Source organism: Cuculus canorus, chromosome 5, assembly GCF_017976375.1.
Source record: "Cuculus canorus isolate bCucCan1 chromosome 5, bCucCan1.pri, whole genome shotgun sequence".
Lineage (NCBI taxonomy): Eukaryota > Metazoa > Chordata > Aves > Cuculiformes > Cuculidae > Cuculus > Cuculus canorus.
Genome location: NC_071405.1, coordinates 34,628,668 through 34,645,025, shown reverse-complemented (window position 1 = coordinate 34,645,025; position 16,358 = coordinate 34,628,668). Strand labels below are relative to the sequence as shown.

General features: G+C 41.2%; 1 protein-coding gene across 10 annotated transcripts in view; it reads right to left on the bottom strand.

Annotated features, from left to right (window-relative positions):
• The window catches only part of PPFIBP2 (PPFIA binding protein 2), a 105,336-nt gene extending 99,269 nt beyond the window's left edge, over positions 1-6,067 (bottom strand). For 4 of the 10 annotated variants that reach the window (XM_054068323.1, XM_054068324.1, XM_054068325.1 and 1 more), the window contains exon 1: positions 5,900-6,067. In XM_054068323.1, coding sequence (XP_053924298.1) covers positions 5,900-5,990 — 91 coding nt within the window. In that variant the 5' untranslated portion in view covers positions 5,991-6,067. The remainder of the gene's footprint in view (positions 1-5,899) is intronic. The other 6 variants (XM_054068331.1, XM_054068335.1, XM_054068330.1 and 3 more) reach the window with 3 other exon arrangements.
• Positions 6,068-16,358: the final 10,291 nt, after the last annotated feature.

Here is a 16,358-nt window from a genome sequence, read left to right as displayed (position 1 = left end):
ATGAGAGTGTTATCACAGCATAACTGAGTCACAGGATAGTTGAGGTTGGGAGACACCTCTTCAGATCACCTACTTCAATTCCCAAAAGCTTCTTTTTATTAGTATATAGGTTAACATTGGCTGGAACGTCACCAAGACACTGAGTGTATAGGACAACGATGATTTAAGAGAGATTTCATTATGAACAACAGAACGATACAACATTTTAAGTAAAAGATGAAGAAGTCTTATGCAAGAAGATCTTAATATACCCCTGTCTGTTATTGCACACAGCAAATACCATCCAAGTGAAATGCAAAAACTTTGCTTGCCAGGATGTTTCGTGCTGGTTTCCTATCTATTTAAGATGTTGGATTTACTTCTCAGAGGTCTTTGCTACAGATTTCTTTTCTGCTGGAGTGAAACATTAAAATATTTCCATTAGGAGCTGACTGGATTACACGCATTAATCTATAATCAGCACAGAAACACATTCATAAATCTTACTGCAATGCCATTAGGATGTTCTGATTATGTATTACTAAAGCAGATGCTACTATCTGCACTAGACTGTAGTGGAATAAAAATATGATTCACTGTATTCAAGGTACACTTGGAAAATATTTTCAATGGTCAAACTAAGACTTCTGAAATAAACTTAGGGCTGAAAATAGTGCAAATTGGAAACAAAATTACCTATTTGTCTGAGCAGTACAGACAGAAACAAGAAGGCATCCCCAGCTAAGTCACATCTCAATGAGGAGATCAACCAGACTCATTTGCAGAAAAGGAAAAACAGCAATTCCCATCCAGATTAGAAATCAGCATCTTAAAGTAATCACTGAAGATAAGTCTGTCATACAATCACTTGATCTTAAAGACTACTAAAGCATAGAAAACAAGTGAATCATTCTCTATGAATATTCATACACCTTAACTGTTGCTCTAACTAAAACAGTCAGCATTTGATAAGCAAGATATGTAACAGAGCCAGGCTTTGGACCTGTCTTTCTCTTCCATCTAGCATATTCTGACTTTGAGCCTTCAGTCTTACTTTATTACTCCAGGCTAATTCAAGATTTTGCAGAAGGAGAATCAGGCCTGCTGATCTGTTTTCTCCAAATTCACATCTGCTTCAGGAACTTGGCACCATGTCCTTCGGTAATATGCAAAAGACCTCTCATATAATCAGCAGTTCATGCTCTGTCATTGCAACTTTTTGGAAGTCAGATTCATCATTTACCATTCCAGGCAAGCTGTCTGCCGCATACTATCTGTTCACTATCAAGTTATCTTTTCCTCTTCTCTAAACCCCAAAAGAACTATGTATTCAATTCTCAACTTTTATCTTCAGTTAATTCAGGTTTCACCTGGATAATTCAGCTAAACAGATGAACATGCATATTTATGTGGATATAAAATAAATACAAGAATATATTTTATATACCGCATACACAGAGTTGAGAAAATCACTAATGGCTCCCCACTTAGTTTGTTGATCATCAAGCAGAGCAATAGTCTTTTCCTCTCTGCTTTGATTTTGATGTGTTATTCCTTGGTCAAAACTCATGACGATAATTTTGAAGAGCATCATCATCATCCTTTGTTCAGTTTGAAACATCAGAATTAAAAACTTTAAGAAAATATGCACTAAGCATCTCTGCTCCTTCCATTTTTTCTGCACAGATATAAAGGAGTATATGAAATCTTGTCAGTACAGGATACAGTGACTTCAATTTATCAGCAGAAGGAGAAAAATAAAAAACTTAAGAAACTGATTAATAAGCAATCCAACAGAAAACCCACCTAGAATGTCAAGAATAATTTCCACAGTTTTATCTGTTACTATTGGATCTGCAGTTGTGATTCCTTCTATAAATCAAAACACTTCCCTGTGAATTTCATTGAGACTACCATACTACTTTACAACTGTAACGGCAGGAAACTGATCTAGGTTCAGTGCATTTAGAGACCTGTTTAGTAAACAATTAAACTGGCTCATGCTCCAATCAAGAAAGCTAAGGAAAAAATCAGATCAGGAGACTACGAAGGCATTGGAAATGGATTCTTCTCCATAGATAAGAACATTTTCTCCAAGAGTATGCTGAAAGATGCATCCTAGATAACAGAGATTCTGTTATTTCTCTGATGATTTCAGGAAGCAGAATAGGGGAGGTGCATGATAGCACTGTTTTATGCATGTGAAGATTTTCCTCTTTAATCAGCATGAAAATATACAGGTCTTTCTGCTCAGCAGCTTTGGGTTACAAGTCTTCAGAAATACCAGTTAGCTACACAATATTCATAACAATCTTGCTTCACAGGTTATCAAATTAGTTTAAAACTGAGGTCATGCTTACAGACCATTAAATCACTACATTGTAACTTGGCAGAGGCACAGTATGAACATAAAATCCACAAATTGACCTAGACTGGCAACAGTGCCATTAGAACTTTCTTTAAAAAAGGATCTGTCTTTGTAATTTAACTTCTTTGTTCTCCACATCAATGAATTGCCAAATAAGAGCAAAGTGCTATTGGGAAATTGTTTTATAGCAAATAAACACATGAGGAAACAAACACAGAGAAAAACACAGGAGAGCAAAACACAGGGAAACAAAAGAAGTAACAAAAGACTTAAAGTGAAAACATTCTGCTAAAGCATACAAGCAGAGGCATCTAGCTATAAAAAAAAAAAAACCAAAACAAACCAAAACCAAGTACCTTTATTTTCCTGCTTAATGTACATCTATTTAAAAGGAGAACTACAAAAAGACTAAAGAGGTGGCAGGAAGAAATTCAAGCTGTCCTAGTTTATCAAAGGCATGTTATCACCTCACAGTTTAGACAAAGTTAAAGAATAGATTGTCCAATGGTGGGAGTTTCTTCAGCTCTTCAGTGTAAAGGGTGAGTTGATAGCACAGAAAAGACAAGATCAAACCAGAGAAAATTTAGGGAACTTAAAATAGTTCATGGCTTAAACTTCCCAATTTCTGAGTGATCAACTTACTGAAGCTAAATGATTTCACATGCATCTACTGAACTCTTGTAACTGATCAAGTGTGCCTCCATGGACAACCACTGCTGGCTAAACTTCATTCAGCAGCTCAACAGAATTCCAAGATTATACCTTAAGAAGTTGAATTCACTGAACACTGAGCATGAGGTGGCAAACTGAGATGATAAACATCTCCAGAGATTTGAATGATGCAACTTCACTGCAAAAAAAGGGACCTCTGAAAACTCTCAGCTACAGCCCTCAATAATGTAATCTTCTGTTGCATTACTATTTTTATGCTATTAGATATTTCTGGAAAATGTAGAAAAGCCCCGCTTGGTACAGCACGTTTAATGGTAACATGTTTGCATCTATACTGAGTGATCATTATCACAAAACACATTTCTTTATGCAACATTTCCCTACTTTGATAAACACCATATCCTCTGAATCATACTAGTTTCATCGTGTTGCTGTGAATATCTTTTCCAAGGTGCAGGAGGCAAGCAAAAAGGTGAAAAGTGGATTTTTTGCTAACTAGCAAAGCCCCACTGAGGCTCTATATTAGCACAGTCCTTTGCTAATCTTGCCATATCAAGGGCCTCATTTGTTCGAGTTGAAAGGCTCAACGAAATCCCTAGCTGTGAAGAAAGGAAATTAGGTTTCAGGACCGTCTCCGAGTAGTCTAGTAAAAGTGATAGAAGTGTAAGGACAGGTGCTTTATAAGTGTTTGTGGGAGTTTGTTTGTTTGAGAGACCAAGAAGAGACAACCAGGAAACAGGTCAGGTGAATGAGGGCTAGAAGTAGAGCTACACGTGGAAAAAAAACGTAGGTCACTATGGTTTGCTCTTTTACATTTTCCCATGGTTTGCATTCATAGCACATTCTCCCTCTGCCTTTTCCCCTTGTTCGCTGACCCCATCAGAGTGTTCAGGGAAGGTGATAGATAAGGTCTTCGTGTACTCTTTTCCATCTGTTCTTTTCCCATCATCCTCCATTCAAACACACTCTAGTGCATTAAGTCACATTTTGCTGAAATACAACCTGCACCGACAGTCCAGAGGACTGTGTGTAACAAAAGCACAACAGAGGAAACGGGGAGAATTAATGCATGAACCCACAAAACACTTCTCTCATCAGCATCTACACCGATGTATTCTCCCTCTGTTTACAGAGGGTTACACACACACACACCCCCCCTCCGATCACTTTTCCACACTGCTGGTACCATGTTAACAAAGCTGAAGTGAGATCAGATACAGTAGGAGTGAGGGGAGAATAGTTTTTATTATCCCATCTCTACTTATTCCTTCCTGTCCTCCCTGTTTCTCCCATAGCTCTAAAACGGATGGCGGTGCTGGAGTTAAACAGAGATGGTAGCAGCCAGGCCTTCTGCCACCATTCCTCTAATCCCTCAGCTCCCTGGGGTAGGAGATGAAAGCAGCAAGGGAACACCGAACCAGGGAACAGTGCTCCCAGCCCCATTCCTACCATGCTTCTGCTGCACAGATTAATCAGTTTCTGCCTCCTCCCTCTAATTTGGCGCTTTCCATAGGGCAGAGTCCCAGATGTACAACAACAGATAAACCCCTATAAGTGTTGCCAAGACACCTGATTATTTCCTGGCTCAAGTAAATGAAGCATTTAAGTTTTCAAAAGTGATGCAAACATTAGTTCAAATGAGTTACAGGCATGTACACGTGTCTACAACAGACACAAACATAAGCAGTCAGTGGCAAGATTAGTCTGGGGATTAGTCTGTTACTGGGAACTTGAAATTATTTTATATATAACAAATTAGTTTATAAACTGTCTTTTTACATAATATTTTCCGCTTATATTCTGGTACCAGACTATAGTTGTCCTGAAGATAAACCCAAGGTTTGTGTTCCCCCTCTACTCTAACAGGGTTTCTTTTTGGTTCAAGACGCTGTTACAAATGCTTGCAACTGGAACTTTCAGCAAATGGAGAGTAAATCCATATCATTTAAAAACAACTCATATTTGCTTTGGTTTGTGTCAATTTGTCCTTTCACTCTCCTGGTATGCTGTGTTCTACTCCAAGCATTTCTCCGTTTGGAAGACACAAAGCAGTGTAAAGATTTATTGGTTTTAGCAAAGTTCATACAGGAGATAAAAGTCAGGGACGTGACCAAAGTAAATCAATAAACCTGGAAAGCTGAAATTCAGCCTTCTTTGCTCTCCCATCTACTCCTTCCACATTTCCATATAAGTTTTAGAATGAAGCCCTTCGTGCAGTTGTTAACATATTCCTGTTAACAAACAAAACAACCCAAAAGAACACAGAGAAGTGCCCCTCACTGTTCCCTCTCCTGCCAAAGCCCTTAAAAATCTGAAATTGCAGAAGACCTTTATGACTATGGAAATGCAACTTGTCGGACATGCAAATCTTCAAAAACACATACTGCGCTTCACCTACGTACAGCCCCACAGTCACTGAACTACCAAATTAATACTTAGCATCTTACTTTGCTCCATGCAAAACTGAACAAACGATTGTACACAAAGAGGTGCGATTCCCTTCTCTTCTTGTAAAGGCTAAGGGGGAGGAGGCTTTTTTATCGCTGTAGCGTGATAACACGAATTCCAAATGATGAAACTGGAGATCACTTGACATCTCATACTCTCACCTCCCTTATCACTGTACCGGTAAAACAGCCCATAACAGCCAGTTTCATCCTCCAGCTGTTCTTTTGAACATCCTTTTACATATCTTATTTCCCCCACATCGCTCTTCTTAATTAATTTTCAATTACAGACGGAGGGGAGAACTTGGCTGCAACTGGATGTCATTCCCGACAGCAGCGTCTGGATCGACTCTTCTACGTCGACAACACGGTTTATTTACCCAACTCAAGTTTCAAAGCTTTCGCTCGCTGCGAGAATAAATATTTAACTTACAGCAGCCGCGTGCGTTTGAAAGCCTCCTCCACGGCCCGGAGCCCCGAACTCCGCCAGCGAAATGCTTAGCAAGGAGGAGCAACAGCCACATCCGCAGCAGGACCGCTCAAAGATCCGATGTCCCGCTCCTGCCCGAGCCCGCACCGCCGCTTCCCCGCAGGGAACACCGGCAAACCCCGCCCGGGACCCCGCAAACCCCGCCCCGCCGGCACCGACCTGCGCCCTCGGCAGCGCCAGGTGCGCCCCGCGGCGGTGGAGCGGGGGCGGCAGCGCCGGGGCGGGGGAGGAGCGCCCGCCGCCCCCCTCGAACCCAGCCTGCAGCGGCAGCGGAGCGCCCGCCGCCCGCTCAAACTCAAATTGGCATCAACGCACCCACCACCCGCTCAGACCCAACCCTCAGCGGCAGCGAAGCACCTATCACCCGCTCAAAATCAAGTTGACATCAAAGTAACCACCACCCGCTCAGACCCAAATTGGCTTCAAAGCGCCCACCACCTGCTCAAACCCAACCTGCAGCAGAAGCAAAGCCACCACCACCTGCTCAAACCCAACCTGCAGCAGAAGCAAAGCGCCCACCACCTGCTCAAACCCAACCTGCAGCAGAAGCAAAGCGCCCACCACCTGCTCAAACCCAACCTGCAGCAGAAGCAAAGCCCCCACCACCTGCTGAAACATAAATTGGCATTAAAGCACCCACCACTCCCTCAAACCCAACTCTCAGCAGCAGCAAAATGACCACCACCTGCTCAAACCCAACCTGCAGCAGCCCCAAAGTGCCCACCGCCCACTCGAATCCAAATTTTCATCAAAGCACCCACGACCCGCTCAAACACAAATTGGCAGCAAAGCGCCTACCACCTATTTGAACCCAAACTGGCATCAAAGCATCCACCACCTGCTCGAACCCAAATTGGCGTTGAAGCACCCACCACCCGCTCAAAACCAAATTTTCATCAACGCACCCACCACCCGCTCAAAAACCCGCAGCGGCAGCGAAGCACCCATCACCGCTTGAAATCCAGTTGGCATCAAAGCACCCACCACCCTCTCAAACCCAAATTGGCAGCAAAGCACCCACCATCTGCTCAAACCCAACCTGCAGTGGCAGCGAAGCACCCGCCACCTGCTCAAACCCAAACTACAGCGGTAGCAAAACACCTACCACCTGCTGAAACCTAAATTGGCATCAAAGTGCCCACTACCTGCTCGAACCCAAATTGGCATCAAAGAGCCCACCACCCAGTCAAACCCAACCTGCAGCAGCAGCAAAATGCTCGCCACTCACTTGAACCCAAATTTTCATCAACGCACCCACCACCCGCTCGAACCCAAATTGGCATTGAAGCACCCACCACCCGCTGAAACCAAATTTTCACCAATGCACCTACCACCCACTCAAATCCAACCTGCAGCAGCAGCGAAGCACCCATCACCCACTTGAAATCAAGTTGGCATCAACGCACCCACCACCCACCCAAACCCAAACTGGCATCAACGCACCCACCACCCACCCAAACCCAAATTGGCAGCAAAGCACCCACCACCCGCTCAAACCCAAATTGGCAGCAAAGCACCCTGCACCTGCTCGTACCCAAACTGGCAGCAAAGCACTCACTACCCTCTCAAACCCAACCTGCAGTGGCAGCAAAGCACCCTGCACCCGCTCAATCTCATTGGGCAGCGGCAGTGAAGCGCCCACCACCCACTCAAACCCAAATTGGCATTAATGCACCCACCACTTGCTCAAACACAGTCTGCACCTGCAACAAAGCGCCTGCCACTTGCTCAAATCCAACCTGCAGCAGCAGCAAAGCACCCACCACCTGCCTGAACCCAACCTGGTGTCAACACACCCGCCACTCTCTCAAACCCAACCCACAGTGGCAGTGAAGCACCCACCACTCACCTGAACCCAACCCATAGCGGCAGCGAAGCACCCGGCACCCGCTAGAACCCAAGTTGGCATCAAAGCACCCAACGCTCACTCAAACCCAACCTGCAGCTGGCACCAAAGCATAGCTTGTCCCCCCAATTCTAGTGGCTCCTGGCTGCTGCCTTAGGTTCTGCAGCCGTCTAAGCTTTTCCCATCACCTCATCACACAGAAGGAAACTGTGTGTTATCAGGTCTTCAGCTAATTTCAGTGGGTTTGAACAACTTCTTCCTCTCCCCCTAAATTCTTTGTATCATTGTTACTGAAAGTAGAAGGATTGATTAAAACAATGTTGTTTTAAATAGTGCTACCAGGCATACTTTTGGTGCCTATTCCTACATACCAGGTATTTTCTAGGTTAACAAATACTTTATGTTATTAACTGCTATTAACTGAGAAAAGTGATCCCCTCTTTTTCCAAAGATAAAAAAATCTTTTATACTTCTATACCATTGCACTTCTTATCTATTTTTATTTAATCAGTAAAACAATAACATAGGCCATTTATATTGGAGTGGTTTAGGTCATATTTTTGTCAACTGCTGTTTTGAAAACCTCTAATACTATGTTTATGATTGAAAAAACCTTGAGTACAAGAACTCTCCAAAGAAGCGAACACATAAAACAAAGACTCACACTCAAAAAGTGTACGTTTTTCCTCCTGTCGGTAGAGATTCCAGGATTACTTCTAGAAACACGAAAAGTACTGCGAGTTTTGGTCATTTGGGAGTTTCTGGTCATTTTGGGTACTCTGCTGATTCTAAATCTCCTAAGGGTTTCTGTTGCCTTGTTTTTACCCAAACAGGTCATCTCATGTGTCATGCTGACACAGCTCTTTCACAGCATGTGTTCTGCGTCCTTCTAATGATCCCAGTTTCCTAGGGAGTCACTAAACAACAGCAAGCATTTAGCAGAAAGTGAGATAAAGAGTTTCGGGTACTTGTAACATCGATGATGTAATTAACACACACTTCTCACTGTTTGTTGAGTGGTTGTGTTTCAACCACCGCTGTTTGCTGTCTTCCTGCTGTGGTGATGTTGCATATAAATAGTCTAAGCAGGTTGAATACACATGATGTTTTAATGTAATTCTATTACTTACAACAATTGCCCTCAGTTTTAGGTTTTCCTTTTGCTTAGTACTATATTTGGAAAGCTGAAACATTTTGTTCCCTATTACCAACAAATCCACTGTCTGACCTTGTGACATAAGATTTCAGTTTTCTTTTAAGATTATGCATGAGACTAAGACCATGAATCACATACTAGATATTCCAGTTGAGGCATTGGACCTCACTCACAGAGCAAACGTGCCGAAGGTGGGAAAGGGAGAAAACAGAAAGTGAAGTAGAACACCTTTGAAACATCTCTGAACATGTTGAAGAGTAATTAAAACTGGCAAGAATCCACAGGCTGTGTATTAATTTGACTTGCTTTTGAATTTTTCTTGTTTTTCCTCTCAGCTTTGAGGGAGTTATCTTAAATAGGTAACTTAGAGGAGTGGTCAAAATTGTAATGGTTGATAACATTTATATCTTTCGCAGTACTGATACCAAAGAGTATGACTATAGCACTATTTGTTGCAGTATTGTTAAGCCGTTTGGGAAAGGGTCAGTGGAATTTATAACATCCTGAGGCAAAGCTGGGAGTCTTTTCTAACACCAGCCTGGTTTCCCGTCCTTTTCCCCAGCTAGCCTCATGTGATCTAGGGCAGGTGTAAGGGTGACTTTCCACATGATGGAAGCAGCATTTGGGACCTCGTTTACTCCTTTAGGGCCATGCAAGGTTATCACCTCTTTCTTGTTTATTCCTGGCCTAGAATAGTCAAGACCCTGGCGGGTACATGCTGCACTCCAGTGTTCTGTCGGGAAAAGCAGTATCAGCCAGTGGATGGGAAGGCGAGCATAGCCATGCCTTCAATGCTGTGAAGGGAAAGGATCTAGAGCAGGGAGGCTATGCAATTAGTGCCACTCCCTCGGGAAGCAAAAGCAGAAGCAGAGGGAGGGTAAGTAGCACAGACTGAGCATAGAATACAAACCACTGTCCTGCTACTGCTGCGGTGTTCATGCATCATCATTTTACTGTTCTGTTTCTGTATTGTTAGATATATGGAGTGCTGATACTACTATAATATTATTGCACCACAGGAAAGCAGGGAGAATCCTAACAAGGGGCACTACCTTTAGCTTGTTGATCCTGTCCATCCTGTTTAATATAATTTTATCTAAAGTGGATTAATTCTGCATCTGCCTTGCAGTGTAGTGGGTTTCAGAAGCACTCCCTCAGCTGCCCTGGCCTCTTGGCTAATTACCATTCCAGAAGTCCTCCCTTCAGTAAGAGTGGTTTGTTTCTTTTCTGCAGTAGAGCAGAGACTTACTGTCACAAAGCTGGCATTGTGTTATATCTTTGCCTCTCTTATGCAACAATGAAGCTTATTCAGGAGAGCAGAACCATCCTCAGAAAAGACCCATGAAAAAAACAAGTTAGGAACCTCAAAAGAGAACACTGCTGGACATTGTTTACTGACCATCTTCATTTCTTCTATCTCAAAAAATCAGCATAAAGTTGTCTGTGAGATTCCAGATGTTGCTCTGTAACAGTTTATCTCAACCAGATGTAATGATGAGGGTATATTTTTATATTGTTAAAGATTATTGAGCAGAACTATCTGAGTTTCTCTTCCTCAATGTCACAGTCACATTATGGGTCACGCTGACAGTGCTGAGAGGCCCTGTATTTGAGTTCAGGCTCTGTTGCTGATCCTGCAAGCATGCTTGAATGGTGCTTAGGCTTATGCATTAGCACACTGCTTGGTCTGTTGCTGGACTGTACAGAAAAGTGGCAAAATGGTTCACAGTTACTGAAGAGTAAAGACCAAAAGAGACACTTAGATGAAGGCTCTACATGCCTATGCTCCCTTGATGGAAGCTCATGGCTAAAAGGTAGGAAAAACCATTAATGTTTTGATACATCAATTTGCACTATGTTACAAATAGCTGTTTTATTTTTAAAAAAGATTTTATAAAGCTTTAATTTTACTCTCTATATATGAGAGTAAATTGGCTGCAACTAACATAGCCTAAATTCAGCCCAAAACCTTCTGATTTTTTATTATCAATTTACTCAAGAATTCTCACAAGAAATACCAAAGCCTCACATCCTTCTTTATCAAAACCTTTCCTCCAAGAGAACTACTGAAAAGATTAGTCACAGTGCAGTTTCACTGTTTTCCCCAAATCACAGTACTCTTAGTCACAGACTGTACAGACTATGAGACACCAGCATTAAAACAGTAAGCAAGCATTGTGATGCAGGACTGTGAAAGCTGTAAGAACTTTTTAATCTCTTGTTTGTGGAAAAAATGATCCCTTTAAATGCTCACTTTCATGAAAATTTGTTTAGATTAGCTGTAGGCAGGAAATAATGGATTGGAGAATCCTTTCCCCTTGACTTCATACAGCTAATCCGTTTTGTCTCATTAGAAAGTGTAGTATGCCTTATCTTTAAGAGAGATTTGTGGCCAGTCATGTTACTAATTTCCTCTGGTAATACAGACAACTTTCTCTTATCCTTTGAAACCTTTTTTCTAACATATGAGGTATGCTCTTTTTCAAAGGGTAAGATATGTTTGTGTGTTTTTCCCCAGGTCATTATTTGGTGAAGTTAATGTGAAATATTCAAGACGAGAGTTTAAATAAAGATATTTTGTCTCTCTTCATAAAACTACACTTGAAATTTTCTTGGACTCTTGCAGGACAGCCACAGCTACTTGGTAATGAGCAAGGACTTATTACTATTTTCTCTCTCACAGTTTCAAGCATAACTGTTCTGTAGCAGTACATGTGATATAAAAGTAATCTTTTCAGATATCTCTTACTCGGATGGATGAAATGCACTTTTTAAAAAATCTCTTAATATGTAGATAGTTTTCTTAAGAGACTGTTATACTTATTGAACTGTTTTTTTCCAATCTTCTGTTTAAATGCAGAAATTTTTATGGACACATGCAGTGCTTAAAACACGCTTTCAGGGAGGTACTGTTACTTTTGTTCAGCATTTATAAAGACATTTAAACAAACCACTGATCTGGCCGCTTGCATGTAGCTGGTTGGAATTGTACCCGAGACAGCTGTAGCGCTGTAAATTTCGCCAGTGGTGCTACAAGGACATAGGGACATAGCTCCATCTAGTGTTCAACTTCTAAATCAGGCAGGAGTGGTCTCGAGAGTTTTTGGAATGAGCGTCCTTGGCTCCCAGGTAAATACTATCTCCATATGTTGAGGCATTTTATAAATTTTTAGGTTAGCAAACTTGTCATAGTAAATTGAAAGTTAATGGAGGGCAGGTGCAGTCTTTTCAGGCAAACACAGCTGTTTAGAACATCTGCATCTGCATTTGCTATAACCATCAGGCAAAGAGCTTATTGTAGCTTGGAAAACAGTCTTTACTGTAAGTTACTGCATGCTTTTGTGTAAAGAATACACTACCATATAAGCTGCTATTCCATCTCCTTTACTGAGGCAATTTTGAGTCATGGGACTTGTTTCAGTTGGACTGAAGTCAGCATCTGGGGATTTGGCTTTTGTCTAAATTTGTTGCATTAAGAAATGGTAGAAAACATCCATGCTAGAAAGTATTGTGAATTACACAAACCATTACCAAGTTATTTCTTGACTCATAATATATCCATTGTTCTATTATTTTTTTTTTTTGGGGGGGGGGGGAATCTTCTAGCCAGCATTTAAGTTAGATTCAAGTAAGATGTATTTAAAAAAAATATACACAAAATCCTATACCTTCAAATATAGGAGAGACCATAACAGCAGAAAAATTCCAAGTTAATCTTACCTGCAAGTTTTGAGCCAGCAGACAAGGGTCTCTGTCCATCTTTTTCCCAGATAATGCTCTCAGTTTCTTGTCTTTGATTGTTTTCGTTGCTATCACACAGTTCTTTTTCTCATAATCATACACACAGGTGCAATAAGTCATGCCTTCACCTTTGTTTTAGAGGCAGACCTTGGGCAGCTCCAGCTGATGTTTTTTTGTATTACAATTCAGTTAGTATACTCTGTGCTTGCTTAGCTGTAGAAATGAGCTGTGGTGTGTGACTTGCAGCTCTCAAGCAGTAAAGGTTAGCCTAAGCCACTTTTGTCTAACCTCTACATTAGCAAGAGCAGACAAGGTCAGTTATTGTGACTCAGCTGATATGCAGGAACTTGGTCACATGCCTGAGCTCTTGATTTGTTTACTGACCCTCTTTCTTTGGTTGTTTTATGGTGTTTGTTAAAATCTGACTTCATAGAACATGAATAATACCTTCTGTGGAGATTAAAGACAGGGCAACATAAAAGTCAAGTATAACTGAATCTTTGCTGATACACATCTTAAAATTATCTTAAAGGTCAGCCTGCAAGCAGTCATTAAAATCTCTTGCAAAAAATACCCCCAACAACTCAACCTCCTAAACCAAATCAACAACAGGAAGAAGGAGCAGGTCCCTACCTCTAATGACTGTCTTGGATCCAGTAGCTGATAACTTCTATGTGTACCACAGCTTGGGAATTATGAGTATTTGGCCATGATTGTCATATGCAACAGGAACTCTTACAATTACAGGTTCCCTCGGGGTACATAGCCGTTCCTACACAATACAGGTTTGCTGTCAAAGCCCTGCTTGACTCTTTCTGTAGTCTGAATTTTAACCATTTCTCTGTTCCTTGTTCTCTTTGTTCCTCTATCTGCCTTCAGAGATAAACTTTGTGTTTTTCTGAGACTTGATCTTGTACCTAAGACCTATTTTGTCCATGCACCATATCCAGCAGACTGCATGTTTTCAGCAATTCTTCTGTCTTAGGTTTTGTTTGTGTTTTTTTTTTTTCAGGCTAACGCGTTTCCTCCCTCTGCCCTTACTTTGAGAAGTAAGCCTAATTTGTAGGTGACCGCCCACATCCTGGTCACTATACTTTTGTTAGATTTTGGAAGTAAGCAGACAAATATCTCCTGATATGTTTTTATTTTTTAGATTAACTAGCATAGGTATATTAAGTCTCATACCATAAAACCTGACTACAGCCATGTTAATTTCCCAATGTAATGCCTATAAATTTAAAGGTAATTATCGAGAATGAGATTCAATGTAAGATGATTAATATTTTAATTCGTCATAGATTTTATGTAAATTTGAAAGTATAGCCAGGAGATGATAGATAGTGTCAGCCACTTTAAAATTCTCCTTTCACTTGTATGGCCAAAACAAATCATCTTGCTCTTTTCACTCAAACTGAGATACACATCTAGTGTTCTTCATAGTCTCTACATAGATATATGGATCTTACCAAAACCTGAAGTCTCAAGGTATATCTCCGTGATTGGAAGTAAAACAAATCCAACCTGCTTATATACATATATGTGTGTATGTATATATATGTATGTATTTCCAGTCAGGAAATCACAGAGACATTCTTTATGCATCGCATATTCCCTGCCCCTCCTTTCTTGTACCATCCTTGGAGAAGAACTGGACTACATCTTGGGGACAGAAGTTAGTTACAAGCATGAGCCCTCTCAGGAAGTTTGTTTTTGTCTTGATCACAGTTCCACAGCCTCTGGAACTTTGGCTGATTCTGGGAAAACTTGTGTTTCACTGCAAATGACCTCTAAATCCTATTGTGATTTTGCACTGGTTGCAGCTATATAAGCCTCTAAATAAGCTTATGTGTTTAAAACCAAAACCAATTTCTTCTGTGCTTTGCCATGATTTCCACTGGTCCAAATAAAAGCAGAACATAGAATCATAGAATGGTTTGGGTTGGAAGGGACCTTAAAGATCATCTAATTCCAACCCCTCTGCCATGGGCAGGGACACCTCCCACTGGATCAGGCTGCTCAAGGACCCATCCAACCTGGCCTTGGACACCTCCAGGGATGGGCCATCCACAACTTCCCTGGGCAACCTGGTCCAGGGCCTCACCAACCTCATTGTGAAGGATTTCCTCTTAATGCCTAGTCTAAATTTTCCCCTCTCCAATTTATAGCCACCCCTCCCCACCCCAGTCCTATCTCTACATGCTTTTGTAAAAAGTCCCTCCCCAGCTTTCTTGTACACCCCTTTCAGGTACTGGAAGGTCACTATAGGGTCTCCTCAGACTCTTCTCTTCTCCAGGCTGAACAAGTCCAACTCAGCCTGTCCTCGTATGGAAGGTGCTCCAGCCCTCTGATCGTCTTTGTAGCCCTCCTCTGGACCCGTTCCAACAGGTCAATATCCTTCTTATGTTGAAGATTCCAGAACTGGTCACCATACTCCAGCTGGGGTCTCACAAGAGAGGAATACATGGGGGAGAGTCACCTCCCTTGTCCTGCTGGCCACACTTCTTTTGATGCAGCCCAGGACACAGTTGGCCTTCTGGGCTGTGAGCGCACATTGCTGGCTCATATCAAGCTTCTCATCAATCAGCACCCCTGAGTCCTTCTCCGCAGGGCTGCTCTCAATCACGTCATCCCCCACTCTCTATTGAAACCGTGGAAAAAGTTGTTTATGAGCACTGTAGATTTTGACGCTTGGGCAGTTATTATAGCAGGATTTTTCAGGTAATTTGCAGTGTAATTGTATTATTCACTTTCAGACTTAGCTAAAGATGTTTATGTTACTGTATGTTATCATAACATTTTATTTTATTCATCTTCTTAATGTGAACTGCCTTTAAAGTGCTATGTTAATAAATAGTTAGGAGTTTCTGTCTCCCAAGAAGTCCTCTCAGAGCAGGAAATAGTTATGATCAGTTGTGCTTGTTGTGGCTCTGATATTTGTTTTAGCAGAAGTGTTCTGCTCTTACTATGGAACTAGATTTCTCTGCTTCTTTGCAATCATCACAATCCTTAATTTTTCCTAAATATGAATTTATGTCTAACCAGAAGGCATACCTCAGTATCAAAAACTTGATGGTATGATGGTGAATGAATTCTTGTCATAACTGTAGCTTAAGATAGATAGTAGTTTTCTGCGTCCAATCCTGATTTGGGACTCATAGGTTCACCCTGAGAAATGTTTCACTTTTTGCTATTGTAAACAATTTTATCCTCTATTAAGAATCATTGTGTGCTTTTTAGCTGATATATTCAGGAAAATGTCAACTACTTTCAGACTCCTTTAAAAAACTGCTGTATTGTTTGGTCTTAAAGCCTAGTTCAACACTGATAGAAAACCTAAAATGCTGACTTCATTCTGTACAACTGTACACAGAAGAAATATTTGTTTCCATGAAGTAATGGAATGAATAAGGATATGAATTTAGCTTCTCCTTTGTCTTGGTTGTGCATTGTCAGGTATTAGGATTCTGTTTCTGTGAACATATTGCATTCCTTTGAAAAAAGTATTCATATCTGGTTTATGAACATTCCTTATTGTTTTTCTTGGAGAGTCAGTCATGTGATATTGTATTTCCTTACTAAACAGTGAAAGTGATTATTTTAGCATGGACACAAAAAAGGGGTGAAATTAAAATATGATTTTTATGAATACTAATACAGTG